This window comes from Vigna radiata, chromosome 3, assembly GCF_000741045.1.
Source record: "Vigna radiata var. radiata cultivar VC1973A chromosome 3, Vradiata_ver6, whole genome shotgun sequence".
NCBI lineage: Eukaryota > Viridiplantae > Streptophyta > Magnoliopsida > Fabales > Fabaceae > Vigna > Vigna radiata.
In genome coordinates, this window is record NC_028353.1 from 9810855 (window position 1) to 9829095 (window position 18241).

Below are 18241 nucleotides of genomic sequence, written 5' to 3' on the forward strand. Positions count from 1 at the left end.
TTATATTGATAGAATATAATCACATGATGATAGATAAACAAATTTTAGTATTTAAAAATATTTAAAATAATTATTTTAAAAAAATTTAAAGAATTGTCTTTATCAGAAAAAAGATCATGCTTGTTTAGCCAAAGGTTTTCTCGGTTAACCAAAAATTTGTTTGTTCGACCAAAAACTTATTTGTTCAATAAAAAAATAACTCATCCAACTTATAACATGTCAATAAATATTTAAGATTTAAACAACACACAAATTTATGTCTAAACTAATGTATGAATAAAATTACATAATTTTAACTTTTTTCATATATGTACGCATGAGTATTTTTATTTTTAATTGATATACATAAGTTTATATGATTAAATTATTAAATCATTGTTGCTCTATTTATTTTTTATTTTGTTGATGAAATATGGAAAGATAATAAATGGAAATAATCATGTTTCTTTTCGATCTTGTGAATGTTTTGAACGATGTCACGATTGACTAATTAGATACAAAATTTGAAGATGTATATTGTACTTTTATATCTTAGATTAAGTAAAATTTAGTAATACCCTTCTTAAATTAATGGATGAAGTAATTTTAATATGTATTTTTTAATAGTTATCATAAGAAAAGTTCAAAATTATATTTAAGAAATGAAAAAAAAAAAAAAGTCCTTTTATAAAATTGAAACGTGTAACTAAAATAATATGACTATGTGTGATGTACCAAGATGTTAAGTTGTTAGTCTATTCTATTTTTTAATATTCCTTAACACAAACTGTTAATATATGTTAAATAATTTTGTATTACAAGTTGGATTGACATGACAAGTCTAATAGTAGATATAGTACAGTTCACAGCAATAATAAGTGTTAATTTGGTTAAAAAGAAAAAGAGAAATATTTAGCTTATTGATAAATTAATCAAAGAATTAAAAATTTAATTATAAATTATAATAAATATATTTTTCTCGAGTACGAATAGAGAGTACCAGGTCCATAAGATTTTCTATGATTTAATAAAGAAATACTCCACTGATTAGGGATAAATTTTGTGAGTATGCACTATACTTGTTACTCTCATTTAGTTTAGGTTTTGTAATTTTTTTATCATTACGGTAATTTTTTAAATTTCACCTTATTATTTAAAATTTTTTAATTTAGTTTTATTTTTAAAAAAGTAACATTTCAACAATAACATATTATATAAGTAATAAAAAATATGTTGTCAACTAAAGACCACTTGTTAAATAATGAATATAATGTATCAATATAATAACATTATTATTACTATAAATTTGACGAAAATAATTATAGTGACCTGATTCGTTTAATAGAAAAAAAAAAGACTATAAGAAATTGGAAAAAATTATTATGCAAAAGAGCTATTAAAATTTTAATTAAATAATAGACTGATAACTTAGCTTCCAGAGCATTAAAGGACCATCAAATTATATTTAAATGAATATTAGAAAATTTTAAATGGTCCACAAATGATAATGTTGATCAGATAATAATCCCTACTTTTTTAAGACATAAAAGAACAATAATCTAAATTTTATAAAGAATCTTCTTAGTTGAAACTTGATGTGATATAAATTTTAACACTTTTAATTTTGCATAAGATTCTGAAGGATAAAAATGAAAGAACTACTCTTTTCAGTTTGAAAAAATTAATACGTGAGCAGAAAATTAGTAAATTATTTACATCAAAAGTTTAAAATAATACTTCTAAAATAATGTGATACAGTGAAATTCATATAAAATAAAACATACTTGTGCCGAAGATGACTTTAAAGTAGTGATTTTACAATTTTATTGTTTTCTCAAACCAAGGGCAGAGAGAAGGGAAAAGATACATAAGGAATAACTCGCAAATACCAAACACCCCATGATAGCAGGCATTTGAATCTCTAAACAATGCCTCCACAAAATAATATCATTATTAATGTGCACACCAGAACTAAACCATCTCCAAAGCTTGGAAGCTGATTCACAATGAAGAAAAGATGCTCTGAAGTTTCCTCAGAGTGGCTATGACAGCACCTCGACAGAATGATGCTACATCTAATTTTCAAGTTTTCTTCAGCAGGAATGGCTGTTATGCATTAGTCTCCATAGAAGAAAAGTTTTGGATGGTGACCTTTTGACCAAGGAACTATAACACAAATATATACGCTTCCATCCTCTAAAATCCTCAGTCTGGAAGTAAGGAATTACAGCGTTAACAATTTGCTCAAATACGATAGGATGCGATTGAGCAATGACAGAAGGCATAGACCATTTTCCGTCAACAATAACATAAGCTACTGTTCCTGACAGATTTCATCAGGAATTCGAAGATAAGCCATCACAGACCTATTTAGCTATCTGCCTTTGTTCAGAAAATAATTGATCTCTATTACCAATATTCCAACAGAATGCATTGGAATAGAACTCAGACTACTTTTAATACCAGATCAAATGGAGGATTTAACAAAGAACTGAGTGAACTTACTCCTTGTAGTCACTAAGCAGTAATAATATTTGGCCATTATTCCTTACCTGCCAACATATTCCAACCAAGCAACATCATAGCAGTGTATAAATAAAAAAACTAAAGCGGCAATTAAACTTCACTTGTACGGGATGATTGCATAAAAAATAAACATTATGTTGCAGACATTTATTTTACAAATTTAATTTAAAAATTATGCCATCCTCACAACCATGGCATCTGGTCTAGTTTTTATCAAATCAACCACCTATAATCAATGTGCATATATTGATAGTCATCAGATCCACAGCCTATAATCAGTGTGCATATTGGTAACAAACGGTTGTTCAAGTACAAATATTTTTAGGACCGAAAATGGTTTCATCAAGAATCTTGATATTTTTCAACTGCCAAGACCTGTCCAATAATTATTGATAAATTCGTCAGCAAAACAAGCACAAGAGCTTTATAGATAAAAGAACAAAAAACATATAGTGGTATCAAGAACACCACTCTCTTGCATTCTGGAACATTTGCAACCAAGGACTAGGCCCATTCTTCTCCACATGCCAGTGCTTTGGATACCATGGGAACTGCCACATTAAGAAGCATCGCTCTGGATGAGGCATCATGGCGAGATGCCTTCCATCTGGGGAACAAATAGCTGCTACCCCTAAAGGAGAGCCGTTCACATTGAAAGGGTATGCCTCAGTAGGATTCCCAGCATCATCACAATATCTGATAGGAGCCAACTCAGAATGAACTATTCGGTCAAATACACCTTCGTCAGGAAAATATGCCTTTCCCTCACCATGAGCAGCCCATATACCCATTGTGCTACCTGCCATGCCCTTGAACATCATAGCCGGTGATGGCAGTACGGTAACGCTTGTAAAGCGACATTCAAACCGCCCAGACGCGTTATGGATGAACCTTGGTTGTGATAGGTCACCACCAGCACCATGCACACCCCCAATTAGTGGACCAGGTATCCAACCCAACAGAGCCATTAGCTGACACCCGTTGCATACACCTAGACTAAAAGTGTCTGGTCGCTTGTAAAACTCCTGAAATTGTTGCAAAACATGCTCATTGAATCTTATGCAAGCAGACCAACCTTTTGCAGAATCAAGCACATCAGCATAGCTAAATCCACCAACGAACACAATTCCACGAAACTCTTGCAAAGAGATCTTTCTATTGAGAAGGTCTGACATAGTAACATCCCATGGCTCAAAACCAGCAGCATAAAAAGCTGCAGCCATTTCTCTATCTCCATTGCTCCCCTCTTCTCTAATCACAGCCACTTTAGGTTTCACAGTTGCAGACAAAAACTTTTCCTCAGTGAAGACAGGAGAATAGGTCAGATCCCATGAGGGTTCATATCGATGTTTTAGTCCTTCTTTCTCCATATCCACACAAGATGCCAGTCTTTGGAACTTCTCCAGCTGAAAACTAGTCTCTTCCCACATGTCCCTAAGGATGCTAGTTTTTTCTGTTAAGAAAATCTCCCCATCAACCTTAACTTCTATGGATGGACTGGCTGTTACTTGACCAATGACTTCTGCTGAAACTCCCACATGGCCCAACTTTTCCATCACCAAAGTCAGATTTTTCTTGCTTACTTCAAGAACTAACCCAAGCTCTTCAGCATAGAGTGTTTGGAAGAGGCTGTTACCTTGAGATGTCAAGTTCAAATTAAATCCGCAATTACCAGCGAATGCCATCTCTAAGGCACAAACAAGCAGCCCACCATCGCTGATGTCATGGCCAGCAGATATCAGTTCATCAGTAAGAAGATCTTGAACACCTTCAAAGACCTTTTTAAGGTAAGGAACGTCATCAAGATCAGGACACTCATCCCCAACTTGATCAAATGCCTGAGCAAGAGCAGATCCACCTAACCGTCTCTTACCTTTTGACAAATCAATATGAAGCAAAACACCTTCATCCTTAAGTTTTAAGTCTGGAGTCACTGTTTTTGTTATATCGGGACAAGTAGCATAAACACTGATAACAAGATTTCCAGGAGCCTTGACAACTTCTCCATCAGAATGGGCTGCCATAGAAAGGCTGTCTTTCCCTCCATCAATAGCAATGCCAAGTGCAATCATTGCTTCAGATAAAGATATGGCAGCATCATACATGTCAGCTCCTTCCCCATCAAGCTTGGCAGCATACATCCAATTACCACTAGCCTTGACATCAGAAAGGGAAGTGACCTTTGCCCATACAAGATTTGTTAGTGCTTCTCCAACAGCCAACCTAGCCATTGCTTTGGGGTCTAACAAGCCTTTGATTGGTTGTTCCCCAATGGCACAAGCACCTCCAGTCAAATCAGTAAAGGTTTGAGCTGTAACGGCAACATCAGCAAGTGGAATTTGCAAAGGACCAACAGTTTGTTGTTGTGCAACTAGACCAGTAACACACCTATCAACTTTTGTTGTTAAGAAACGCTTTGAACAGACAGATGGTAAACTCAACACCCTCTTCAAAGAATCTATCACTGTAATAGCAGGAGCAATATCAAGTGGCTCCCGCTCATAGACCACCCGACTAAAGTGAAAAGATTTTTTAGGCATGTCACCAAGGACTTTCTCTAATTCAAGATCAACTGCGGGTGGGGGTGGAGGAAGTCCATTTGAAATACACTGTTGGGTTGCTAGGCTATCAACTAACACAACACGTCCGTCACCACTAATAATTCCAATAACAGCCATTGAAACTTTTTCCCTGCTACAGATTGATTCCAAGAGATCACGACTTTCAGGCTTCACCAAGATTGCATCCTGTTCCTGATACTCTGCCCCCCAAATTTCTAGAACAGACATTGTATGATCACCAACCACAATTGCACGGACATCTATCTCTGCACCCTCTGGATATATAATTTCCTTTACAACATTGCAATTCCCACCAGCACCCTGATCATGAATGCTGATTATTGGGTTTTTATCCCCCATCTCAATACAGGCCCGAACAAGGCGATATAGTTTTTGAGCCATTTCAGCATCCCCACGTTGCACAGCATTGAAATCAAGCTCTGCATCATTCTGCCCACTAACCATGCTAGAGGCCGCCCCACCTCCCATACCAATGCGATAAGCTGGGCCTCCAATCTTGACAACCAGCATCCCAATGTCAGGTTCTCCCTTTGTTATATGAAGGTGGTCTATCTGTCCAATACCTGCACTGAACATTATTGGCTTCAACCATTCTCGTCTCTCCCCACTAGGAAGTCTCATTCCAAAAGTTCTGCAGAAACCCTGGATCAATGGCTCTCCAAATTTGTTCCCATAATCAGACGCACCATTACTAGAATCTATAAGAATTTGTAAAGGTGGTGCCAAATTTGATGGATAAGTAAAGGAGGGGTCTTCCCATGGAGCATAAAAGCTTGACCTGTTGAGATTCCCAACACAGTAACCAGCTGTAGCTGCCTGGACAAAGGAACCCCTTCCAGTAGCATGTGTATCTCTAATTCGACCTCCTGCACCTGTCTCTGCACCAGGATAAGGTGCCACTGCACATGGAAAATTATGCGTTTCAGCTGTAAATAAGATATCTAAATCATGTACTGCAATTTCCAACGGGCATGATGAGCCAGGCTGAACTGGTCGGAGCTGCTTTACTGGGAAACCCCTAATTGCACTTGAGTTATCTTTAAACCCAATAACAGAGTTATTTGGATTTGCCTGCAGAGTACTTTTCACAATTTGCATTAGAGTCTTATTCATGAGTTGTCCATCAATGAAAATCTTTCCAGTAAAAAACCAATGTCTGCTATGCTCACTGTTGGATTGCGCAATATCAAACAACTCCACATTTGTTGGGTTCCGCTTAATGTCTTCTCTGAAAAGTTTGGTGTAGTATTCTAAATCATGGTCATCAAAAGCGAAACCCATCTCTAGATTAATCTCTTCTAATGCCTTTTGTCCCCTCTCCATAACAGGTATATAACGAATCTCCTCAGGAACAATACTGGTCTCAAAGGATGTTAGTTTTTGCCTATAAACATATTCAGTCATTCTATCATGCACCATAAATGCAAATTCATTTATTTGATGACCTTGCAATTCACTAGTGGTGAACAACAAGTACCTCCTTGACCGTTCCAAACGGGTCACTTCTGTCAATCCACAAGCATGGCAAATTGCCACAGCATTAGTAGACCACGCTGTGGTAAATGACAACCTGGGACCAACCTCGACTATAACTGAACTCAACCCCTCCTTCCTCTTCTTCTCAAGAAAGCTCTCATTTCCCAGATTCTCGGGCTCAAATGTTTCTTGAAGAAGCCATTTAAGGACAGAAAATTTTTCACTAGAAAGTTGTGAACTAAGGCCAACATTGTAACATTGCTCGGTTTGTATTTCCACGATCTGATCAGAGATCTTCACTTGAGTATCCTTTAAAAGCTCAGCAGCTGCACTTTTTTGCATAAACGGGACTCGGAATAAATGAACAACTTCCGAGGCAGGCTTCTCAACTAAACCAGGTTGCTCTTCTACAGAACTGTTCACACCACCAGAAACCACTGCTCTGGGATTTTCATGAGCCTGACAACTTAAAGGCAAAGCTCTTCGAGTTGATCCCAGAGCCCAATTCCTATTCCAAAGCGTACCCCAAAGCATGTGACTTCTATGTTTATGAGGCTGCTTCTTCAAAAACAGTGTCTGCCTCGAAGTACCCTGAAACAAGTTCACAAAACCCATAAACAAATATGCATTTTCATTTGCCAAATTAAACATAGTGCACCAACTTGTCAACGACAAAGATATAACCAAAACAAAAGCAAACCCAGGTAAACCATGCAAACTTGCAAGCCATCGCAATATGTTACTACAACAGTAAAGGAGAGGGAAAAAACAAATGGAAAGGGAAAACTCATAAAACATAGCTGCACTTCATTTGCTAGTTTAACACGCTGCACCAAGTGATCAACGAAAAACTGACAAATAAAAACAACCTATGCCAAAGCTACAAACCTTAAACGAATCAAAATATGCTATAACAGCATCAAAACATGAAACACCCCAAATTCAAAGACAGGGAGTAAAAACAAACCTGCAGGAATTGAGATACCCCAAATTCCGTGACAGCAGCCATGTCCTCGATCAAGTGTAGGGAAGCTCTAAAATAGAGGGCGAAAAATAAAAACTTTGAGGACCAAGCAGAATCATAAAAGGTTATAATGCGAATAAAAGTGAAACGAAGAATACCGAAACAAAAAAAGAGTGTGGCAGCAACGTAAAACTAAGAGGGTTTTTGGATTAGCACAGAATAAAAACCCTGTTGATTGCTTTGGCGCTATTTCGTATTCTTCAATTTTATATTCTTTTATTTTATCCTCTTCCTCGTTTGGATCGATCAATTCCTTTTCTGCTGAATTTTTTGGCCTTTGGTTTGACGGAAAAAATTATTTCTGCAAAAGAAAATATATATACTTATTTCTTGATAAAAGATGTGACAAATAAATATTTTTTTTTAATGAATCTAGTATATTTTAACTTTTTATAAAGAAAAGAATAATTTATATAATATTTTACTTTTAATTCACTTATTTGGGATTTCGAAAATGATATTTTTTTTATTCTTTTTTTCGTATATTTTTGTTTACAAAAATACCCTTAGACAATATTTTACTTTAGGAGAGTTCCTAAAAAGATGAGAACAAGGTACGTAGTTTTAATAATAAGATATTCCTATAATGCTATTTAATTCAGAGAGTTGGCAAACAAGATAAGATGGATAGCATCGGATATGTTGTATGCTCCGGTTTTCCTCATCTTTTTTTAACTAATATTTTATTTATATTAATCTCACTTGTTTATTGTTTATTTTTAATAGTAGAAATTTCATGATAGGGATATTTTTAAATATTTTCATTTCAAACGAGCTGAAAAGAACCCTAAATACGATATGGATTTTCTTTTTAAACTTCTAATGCTGATCAAATAGCCTCTCTTAAACCAATAATTGACGATATAAAATATTTCTATATAAGTTTTTGATTTTATTTTTTTTCGTTGGCATATTTTATCGAAACATCCCAAATATCAATTAATTGATGACATCATACTAAAAGAAGCTAACAAATGAAAAAATATAGACAATTTTTAAAAATATCAAAAGAGACGATAAATTCTACAAATAAATAGTTAGATTTAAAGTTTTAATATTAATAATCCTAAAACCGTTTGTTCAAAATTGGCAAAAATCAGTTCTTAAATTAATTATTTTCGCTTACAAGTATATTGATGTATATCACATCTAGCTGTTTCAAAATTCAATAATAATCTTGAGTGAATTTTACCAGGCAAATTGTCTTTTTGATTTTTTTTAATTCTTATAAATAACAAATACATACTAATATATTGATTTTTTTCGGAAAATAAAAATTATTCTTTTCTGGATAAAAATCCATATTGATTCAAAATGTAATAACAAGTATATAAGTCTATAATAAATTATTTTATTGTGCTTCGAGTACCTAAATTTTTATGTTAAATTTTTTTACATCTATTTATAAATAAATATTTAAAGCATATTTAACCATATAATTTTTAAACTTTTATTAATAATTAATATTTTTAATTAGATAAATTAAAATAATTATTATATTTATATGTTAAATTACTTATTACAGTTATTATAATTAATTAAAATTTAACTTTTAAAAGTTAATGATTTAAATTATAATAATATATTATATTTATATTTTTACAGAAATATAATATAAAAAAATATTTTTTTAAATTATTTTTATTTTCTTTTTTAATTTAAAAATAAATAATAAAAAGTAAAATGGACTGTTAAGTCAAAACAGACTTATTTAAACAAAAAGAAAATTCCAACTCAACTCAATTCATTCGTTTTGACGAATTAGTGAGTTATAACCTATTTTAATACTTCTATTTTTATCATCTAGTCCATTTCCTACTTGTAGTTGTGTAAAACTTTAACATACTTTTATATGTTATTTTTCACAATTTCTATATAAACTAAGGATAAAAATAAAATAGAGCTTTTACCTAAAAGTTTAGCAAAACTTGTATATACGAGGATTAAACTAATAAACATGGAAAGGAGATGTACTTATAAAAAAAATCGATTCTCAATTAAATACAAATTAAAAAAATTATAAAGTATATAACATATATGAATATTTGAGTGAATAGATATTTATATAAAATACAAATTCATTTATATTTACAGATTTTTATAGGAAGACTAATAATTAAGAGAGAACTAAGATAGGTAGAGATATAGTTTATTAAGGAGTAGTTGATTCAGTCAATTATAAACAATTTTAATAGATGTGAAACATGCTAGTGACATTTAGAATATTGAATGAAGAAAGAAAGATATTTAATTTTTTTTCTACCGTATATTTTTCTTTTTAACAAACATATAGTTTTAATTTTTTTGTATAAATTTTACAACTATACATTTATTAAAAGTTAACTTTTTTATTGATAAAGAATATAATAAATATAGTAGATGAGATACTCTAATTTTTTTACAAAAAATATATCCATGGTGGTCCTCTTTATAAGAGATGAAAACAAAAACTATATCAAAATGATAACTTCCAGTATGAACAAATAATATATATATATATATATATATATATATATATATATATATATATATATATATATATGTATGTGTGTGTAATAAAAAGAAAAATATTAAAGGAAAGTGAAACTTTGGTTTGGGTTTGATAGAAAAAGATAAATCTTCCAACCTAACCTAAATCAAAGATAACGAACTAAATACTAGATTTTCCTAATGTAGCAATTTAAAATAATCCATTATTTTAATAAAATGCTGTTTGGTTAAAAATTTTGGAAGTGAAATTTTAAAAATAACAATTTAAAAAAATTGCAAAGCAAAGATGATCCTGATTTGATTTTTCGCACAACATTTTTTTTATACATTTTTTATTTTAATTAAAATTTTCTATAGTATTGTTTTCTTTATTAATGTTTTGCGCCTACTTCATTCGTCTTTGACTTTTTTTTTTTTTAAGAAATTTTTATTGCTTGATGTGAATTTGTGATAAAGACTGATAGCTGTTTTGATGAAATGGAAAATTAATATTTGACCAATAAATAGCAACTTTATGATGGCTATTGGATACCATAAAAAGAGAAGAAAATAGTGCCTGAATAGTGTGTTTTGTGCATTTATCTTAATTTTATCTAAGTTACTTAAAAACTGAAATAATTATATAATACATAAATTACTTAATTTGTATGTGAACATTTCTTATATCGAAAGTTGTTTTAACAAAGATTTCGTGCGAGTATATTTCGATGAATATAAAAAAAGTCATCATTAAAATACTTATGGTTAGAAATATTTATACTAAAATAAATAATGTACATAACTCGTCGTTAAAAAAAGAAATTATTAAGAATTTAAGATTAAATTTAAGTTTATTTGGAAAATAAAATTAAACAACTCATAAGAATACATATCTCAATGTAATGGTATATGTTAATAAATTCTTCTCTCGACCCATCAACATTAGATAGATATTGTCATTTTGAGTAATGTATGATTATGGATGGATATATAGATACAATAAAAATTGAAAATAAAATCGAACAGGGTATTTCTTTTTGAATAGTAAAATAGAATGATATTTATCTCATTACTGAAATACTAATTTCACATGTTACACATTTTTTGTTTTTCATTTTTATTATCACATGATACCTTCAATTTATGAAAATCATTTATGTCTTCTCTTCATTTACATCTCAGTCTATAATTTGAACACGATATCACTCGGATCTAGAATTTGAATATGATCACCTTGAGTGTAAAATAAATCATGCATGTTGAAAGAAAAAAGAAAAAATCTCACATTATATGTATTCAATCCAATTTCTTGAATAATGATATTTAAATAAATTCTTTTAAAAAAATATTTAAACATCATTTATAATTATATTTATGATTATTATTATTGATTATGAAATAATTTTAGACTAATTACATATTAAAATATTATCAATATTGTCTAATTATTATTATTTTTTTCTTTATCTTAATTTTAGCAATATAGTCCTATTTCACCAAATATCTTGCTACATTCTATAATCTTTTTTCCTGTGACCATTAGACCAATCAGTTTTTTTATTTATTTCTGTTTTCTTCCTTTCTCTTTCGCCACTAACCAAATCATTCACATTTTAGCAGAGACAATTATGTCATCAGTAATTTACTCTAACTATGCAAAGAAAACAAACCCTACTATAGAAACATTTGAGACGATCATAGTTAAACTCTGGTAAGAAAAAGGAATATATATATATTCAGAGGCATTATCTAAAGTTTTCTGCCATGCATGCCAGGTGTTTGATTAGGTAAGAGGGCAAGCTCCCACTATTCGGTCAGAGTAGAGGCATTATCTTATCTCCAGTTTTCTATCATACACTACATGTACGCCAGGTGTTTGATTTTAGGGTTGCCACCAACCTTCACCATGGACTGGTGTCAACCCTCAACCAACCCTTGCTCAGTGCAAGATCCAAGTATTGAACCAAGACATACATGAAGTTCCTTTTATTTTTTGGGTTACAATTACAAGGAATGCCAAAGTAAACTTTGTATAAAATGATTATTAACAGCGTAAGTATATTATCAGACAATTCCTGTGATAATTCAGAAGCAGTTAGTCACACCAGACAGAAAAAAGCAATTAGTCAATAGAACCGCAACCACTAGCTAGCTAACATAAATACGCAATTAATTCATGTGTATTAATTGTTCCCACAGATTTATGTGTGTTTCTTATCCACCAACCTAACATTCATTGTACGTTGCTTGCATCTGGAAATCTAGTAAAGTAGATAAAGGCTAGATGGAATCTTCAGTAAACAACAATTTCCTTCTCCCAATAGAAAAAGATTTTTCCATGATGAAAATTACTGATAGAAAGTTGATTTCTATATAATGGTTTTCCCAATCAATAACTCTCCGAAACATCAATTTCTTAAAAGTTGAACAGATTGAAATCCAACAAATGAGTGTCCTAAATAAGGTTTAACCACATATATACATACTTATTTTGTGAGGGGGAAGGGGTTGTCTTTAAGCAGCTAGCATTTTTTAGCCAAGGGAGGATGTATTTGATAATATGGTTTGCCTATTGTAGTGGAAAACCAGGCTGTCGTCTGAACTATTGCTCTAGTGGCCTAGGGTTTTATTTGATCATATTAGACAAACTTAACCCCAATAATATCGTTAATTTACATGCTTGAATTTTCAATTTCAAGAAATGTGTGTATCCTTCTCTGTTTCCCTTATCACTTTCATACCCTACAAGCCTACAACAAACATCAAGGAGACTATAGGACACATGCTGCAAAGATACTTAATTAGCCTAGTATTATTCATATTTCATGCTCCTCAAGGAATGGTCATAGTCATACTTACTCCATTCATCACTATATCACTCCCTAAATCACATTAGTTTCAACAAAACCACAGTAAAAGTGATGGATTAACACTAATTTAGAAGCAAAATGTGCCATGGGAACAGCATCACAGAAAGATTACAAAGGTTCCTTTGTTTCTACTACTTTACAACAGTACAAAAAAGAAAAAAAAAATACTATACATCTTATTCGTTTGGTTTGCATAAGTTGGTATAGTATTTATCTGATAAAAGTTAAAATCGATCGTTACAGATTGCACTTGGTGTATCACACAAAAATATCAATAATACACTAATGGCATGTATCAATTTTGTATACTACGGAATTAATAGAAATATTCTCTAGAATGAGCAGCAGTTAATGTTTGAGATTTTTTCTTTTTCTTTTTCTTTTTATTTTTTGGTATAGAGTAGCCATATTTTCTGTCTGTCTGTCTCTATTGTATCATTTATTAGATCTCGTATTCCTCTCTTATTTGCAAAATTTGGTCTATTAGTAACATTTCTCTAATATTTATATTCCCAGTTTAATTTTTGTGAAACAAAAACCTAGCAGTGGAAGCAAACCCAATGGCTAACAGTATATTTTTTTCAATTAATGTATGACATTTATACGGTGTTAACAATGCGCAAGGATTTCAACCACAGATGAAACATGGAAGAAGTTACAGTTTTCCCACATTCAATATTCCAAAACATATGAAAATGAGAATATATAAAGTGTCAAATTGATGAACGAATTGAGGAAGAAAGCAAGCAAAAATAAGATATGAAAAAGGACTGGTACAAGATATTGAACAGCCTCGGTCCGATGAATGCATAAGAATTAAAAATACAGTGGACACAATGATGCGACCCATCCCATACTTGATGTCCATCGATAAGTATTATCTAAAAAATTTATGAAATGATGGTGGCTAGATGAGTTTCTAAGCACGAGTGACACAAACCGAAAGGCGAAGACCATAAATAATATTATCCATTATGGGGTCCAACTTTAATGGGTGCAGGTTGTTTCTGAGAAAATACTAAAAGGCAAAGCCCGTAAAACCTAGAAAACAAAAACAAAAACAAGGGGAACTACACCCAGACAACCTTTTTTTTTTGACACTACCCTCTACATGAGGCATAATAATGTTGACTGAGTTTAAGCAGTATGGTCTATTCTAAAGTCCAAACAAACAGCATGAGAGTGATTTGATTCATTCAGGGAAAAGGAGATGAACCCGACCATATCACTGTCACCCCTTCCCTTCTCTTTAAAGAAAAGTTTGTTCCATCTCCATATGAAATGTAGCAAGTGTAAAAACATTCAATGCGGCATAGACTCCAATTAATGCCATTTCCACACTACAATTATCCATCAACTTCATCTACTCAATGAAGTACTAAATGTTACTTGGAAGAGTCAAACAACACGTTTGCTTACCACAAATTCCCGCACACAGCTAGCTAGCTCCACTCTTATTCCGGACCATTTCATACTCCATCCTTATTATTACCTACACATAATCATAATCAAAACTCTTCCACCAAAAATAGCAGATCCATTAGACACAAGAGAAACAAACAAATAAGCAAACCAGTGCTACTACAAAGTTTCTTAAAAGAAAATAACAATAATAATAGTAATAATAATAAAACATCTGCTTGACTCGAGTCTCTTTTTAGAAGCAAAAATTACCCAAACGAACCAAAAAAACAGCCTAGTCTTATGCTTACAAAGAAAAACCGTCAGAAAAATTAACATACTTAATTCACATGTCAGTAAGATTAAGCAAATCCATCGTTGCTGAGGCTCAGAAGGAAGGTGGAGGACGAGGTGGAGCAGCTCCCCAAAACACATCATGAGGCATGTTCTGACCATTGTGTAGCAAATTAGGAGGCAAATTATACATGGCCATTGAAACTTGTTCACCTAAACCCTGAGATTGTTGTTGTTGTTGCTGCTGCTGCGATTGCTGTTGCACTTGCATTTCTTCTTCACCTTGTTCATCCTCCAGCGGTAGCCTCTCATAAGTAGCATTGGCGAATGTTGCTGCGATCACCATCACCGGCCCGGAGGCCACCAAAGAACCACCAACGGTGCCGCCAACGACCTGCCCCTGCCCCCCGGCCAAATAGACGGAGAGTCCGGTGGCGCCAGGAGGCGAGGGAGAGGGCAAAAAGGCGCCGGAGAGGGAGAGAATCTCGAACCTTCCGTGGAGGGTGATGACTCCTGCGGGCGCGGCGGGTTGGCGGAGAGTGACGTTGGTGACAATGCCGCTGCCGCTGAGGACCGACACGCCGCGGTGGCGGCGGTTGGCGAAGGCGGCGATGCTCTCTGCTACGTCACTGCCGCTGGCGATTTCCAGCACGTGGCTTCGGAGCGCGTTGGGGCTTTCTTTGGTTATGACAATCGGCGGCTTGGGCTTGTTCTTGGAGCCGGGAGGCCTGCCACGTGGCCTCCGACCACCGCTTCCGGGCTCGGAACCTTCATGGCTTACGAGGTTCTGGTTCTGGTCGTCTCCGTTGTCCCTGCTGACCTCTTCCTCCGTGGTGTTGGTGTTGGCGTTTGTGTTGCTGTTGCTGCTATTGGTCGGAGTAGTATTGGCGTTGTTATTGTTCTCCATCAACTCTTGCTCTCTAATGATTCCCACATTCCCAGCCCACCACCGATTCGCCATGTTCGACTCCAACCCTTTATTTTATGTTCAAAACAGACAGAGGGATAAGAAAAAATAGACAGTTCAGATCTCTGTCTCAATTAAGCTCGAAAGACATGCTTTTTGCATGTAAACCCTAACCACACATGTAAACAGGAGTAGTCACATCCACCCAATTGAGAGTGTGTCGCAAAAATTAACTAAGGTGAAGAAGCAACAGGAAAACTGAAGGAAAAAAGGGTGTATAGAAGTAGAGGAAAGATAAGAGAAGAAAGGAGTAGTTGAGGTTGAAGTTGAATGAGGTGTTTTTTCTTGACAAAAACGCAGTGTTTTCGGGGGGTTGTTGTAGCAGCAGAAAGGATATAATACGGTAATATGGTAATATGCTTTTGTAATTGTACCTCAATCTATGCCACTAAAAGGGTCAGATTAGTACGGGCAGAAGATAGAAACAGTGGGAAGTACCTTGAGAGTGAGCGGGGTCCTCTATCGTTGTTTTTTTTATATATATATATATTTTATGAGAGAAGGAAGATGATGGTGGCAACAAGCAACAGCAATAGCAATAATGGTTGTGTTATGTTATGATATGATATGCATTAGGAAGAAGTAATATTGAAGAAGGGTAAGCGGTTTTGAGGAGGGAGTGGTTTTGGGGTGTCTCCCTGGTAAGCGGTTCTTGTGTTGTGTTCAAAGTTTTCAACTTCCGAAGCAAGCAGAACTCCATCCACTTGTTGATGTTGTGTCACCTACTCACTCAGCTTTGTTCAAAACAATATTAGAGAGAGAAAGAAGAGAAGCAAGCAAGTTGCTCGAGATATGCAAGAAAAAAACATGAATTTACTCTGCTACCCTCGTTCCTTGGTGGCTTGGTTGGTCAGGTTAGTGATTGAGGAAGTGGTACTTGGTAGCATGGTGGCTGGAGTGACGCGTGGGGGTGGGCCTTCCACACCTAAATCAAATGCATTCTTTCTCTTCTTCATCTTCTTACTGCTCCTGTGTTCCCTTCTCAACTTCATTCACTCTTCTACTTCTCCCAATAATCCCACCTCTTACGCATTTATATCACACAACCTTTCTCCTTTTTTCTTTTCCCTTTTTACTTTATCAACCACTGTTAACAATAACAACATGCATTGTCAACCTCTCATGGACAACAACTCCATGTTTTTCTTTTCGAATCATCACAGATTTAAAAACATCAAAACATTACTACATCACTAATTTCTGTCAACAGTTAACTGCTGTATTTACAGTAATACATAACCTTCTGTGGAGCTTATAATGGTGATTAAAGTGTGTTTTGTATTGGAGAAAAATAATTACTTTGTGAAGTACTTGAATAAATAAAAATAAAAATAAAAAAGAAAAGGAATAAAAAAAAGTTATAAGAGGGCGGCAGGAGCAGGAGTGGGGCACATCAATGTCTGCAAATGGCGACAAAAATAACGAATGCCAATGTCTCTGAAACATCACCGCCAACATTATTTCTTTTCTACTGTCCCTCTCACAGGAAAATTTACTTCAGAATCAGTAATCATTTTTTTATTATTATATTTTCAAGACAGTAATTATTTTATGTCTACCTTTCAATTTTATCAATTCAGTCATGAATGTTGCTTTTTTTTTAATAGTTTGCAGGCTGATATAGTAATAACCAAAATGACATTGTGTGTACAGTGTACGAGTTGTTGAGATAGCGTTGGTTTTGTTTGAATGAAATTTTGGTGTGTGTTGTAAATGAGCATGGGAATTGGGATCACTGCCACCAATACGTAAGTAATGATGCCACTTTTGCAATGAATCTACTGTAAGCCACCAAAAAAGTGAGAATGGAACCAGAAAAACATCTCGAACAAAACACATCTTACAACAAAGTAGATGCTTCTAAAAAAGGAAGACAAAATAACTTGAGGGACTAGATAATAAAATTCATATAGTTAATTTATTTTAAGAGGGTGACAGATGCAGGTTGTGTATGTAACAAAAAATGGCACAATGGGTGCTTAGTGTCTTTATCTAGGCCAATGCCATCCATGATCCAATTCTGGTCTGTTCATCAATCGTCATTTTCACATCGATCATCACTTCATCACAAATTTAGAACCAAATACCAGACATTTTAGTTTGTTCCACTACTGCTATATCTTATCTCCATTCACACGTCAACTTCTATTTTTTTTTCTATCAACTTTAAACCAATATAATAACGTAATATAAATAATATATATAAATTGTATCTATTTTATATTATTCATTATTATATGTATTATAGGACTGAAGAAGTGTTTATAACTAATCTCTTTTCTCAATCATTTTCTTCATCAAAATTATTTCAATTCACTATATACTAAATACACTGTGTCAGAGCCATGACCTCACATGCTGTATGAGACAAAAAAGAAAAAAACAACAACTAAAAGCTATTTGATAAATGGGTATATTTGGTTATGCCTTGTGTCTTTTTTAATGTTTAAATAAGAAAAGAAAAAATAGATCAAGGTGGTTTGAACTAATAACCAACAATCAAATTAAAATTAAAAAGTATCAATCTATAACCTTAATTTTCGCTATAGCTATATATTGAAACGGTAAATATTAGGTAAGATGAGAAGTAATGAGTTAAAATTTTAAACTTATTTTAATCTAAAATACAAATACAGCTAAATAAATAAGTTGT

General features: G+C 33.4%; 2 protein-coding genes across 7 annotated transcripts; both read right to left on the reverse strand.

Annotated features, from left to right (window-relative positions):
• Positions 1-2669: 2669 nt before the first annotated feature.
• Positions 2670-7827, reverse strand: LOC106757614 (probable phosphoribosylformylglycinamidine synthase, chloroplastic/mitochondrial). Of its 2 annotated transcripts, XM_014640328.2 has the most exons (3): positions 7686-7827; positions 7531-7597; positions 2670-7154 (listed from the first exon to the last, which is right to left on the reverse strand). In XM_014640328.2, exons 2-3 carry the CDS (start codon positions 7570-7572, stop codon positions 2964-2966), a joined length of 4233 nt encoding a protein of 1410 aa, XP_014495814.1. In that variant the 5' UTR covers positions 7573-7597; positions 7686-7827; the 3' UTR covers positions 2670-2963. The 2 variants fall into 2 exon arrangements, with proteins under 2 accessions (XP_014495814.1, XP_014495813.1); XM_014640327.2 differs by having other exon boundaries at positions 7531-7827.
• A 3930-nt stretch (positions 7828-11757) lies between these two features.
• LOC106757961 (AT-hook motif nuclear-localized protein 15) lies at positions 11758-16309 on the reverse strand. 5 transcript variants are annotated; one of them, XR_002667389.1, is made up of 4 exons: positions 16027-16309; positions 14669-15596; positions 14346-14418; positions 11758-12131 (listed from the first exon to the last, which is right to left on the reverse strand). XR_002667389.1 is itself a non-coding variant. In XM_014640830.2 (2 exons), exon 1 carries the CDS (start codon positions 15580-15582, stop codon positions 14716-14718), a length of 867 nt encoding a protein of 288 aa, XP_014496316.1. In that variant the 5' UTR covers positions 15583-16020; the 3' UTR covers positions 13617-14418; positions 14669-14715. The 5 variants fall into 5 exon arrangements, 2 of the variants coding, with proteins under 2 accessions (XP_014496316.1, XP_022635122.1); XR_002667391.1 differs by lacking the exon at positions 16027-16309 and adding an exon at positions 15963-15981; XR_002667390.1 differs by lacking the exon at positions 16027-16309 and having other exon boundaries at positions 14346-14442; positions 14669-16020.
• Between the last annotated feature and the right edge of the window lie 1932 nt (positions 16310-18241).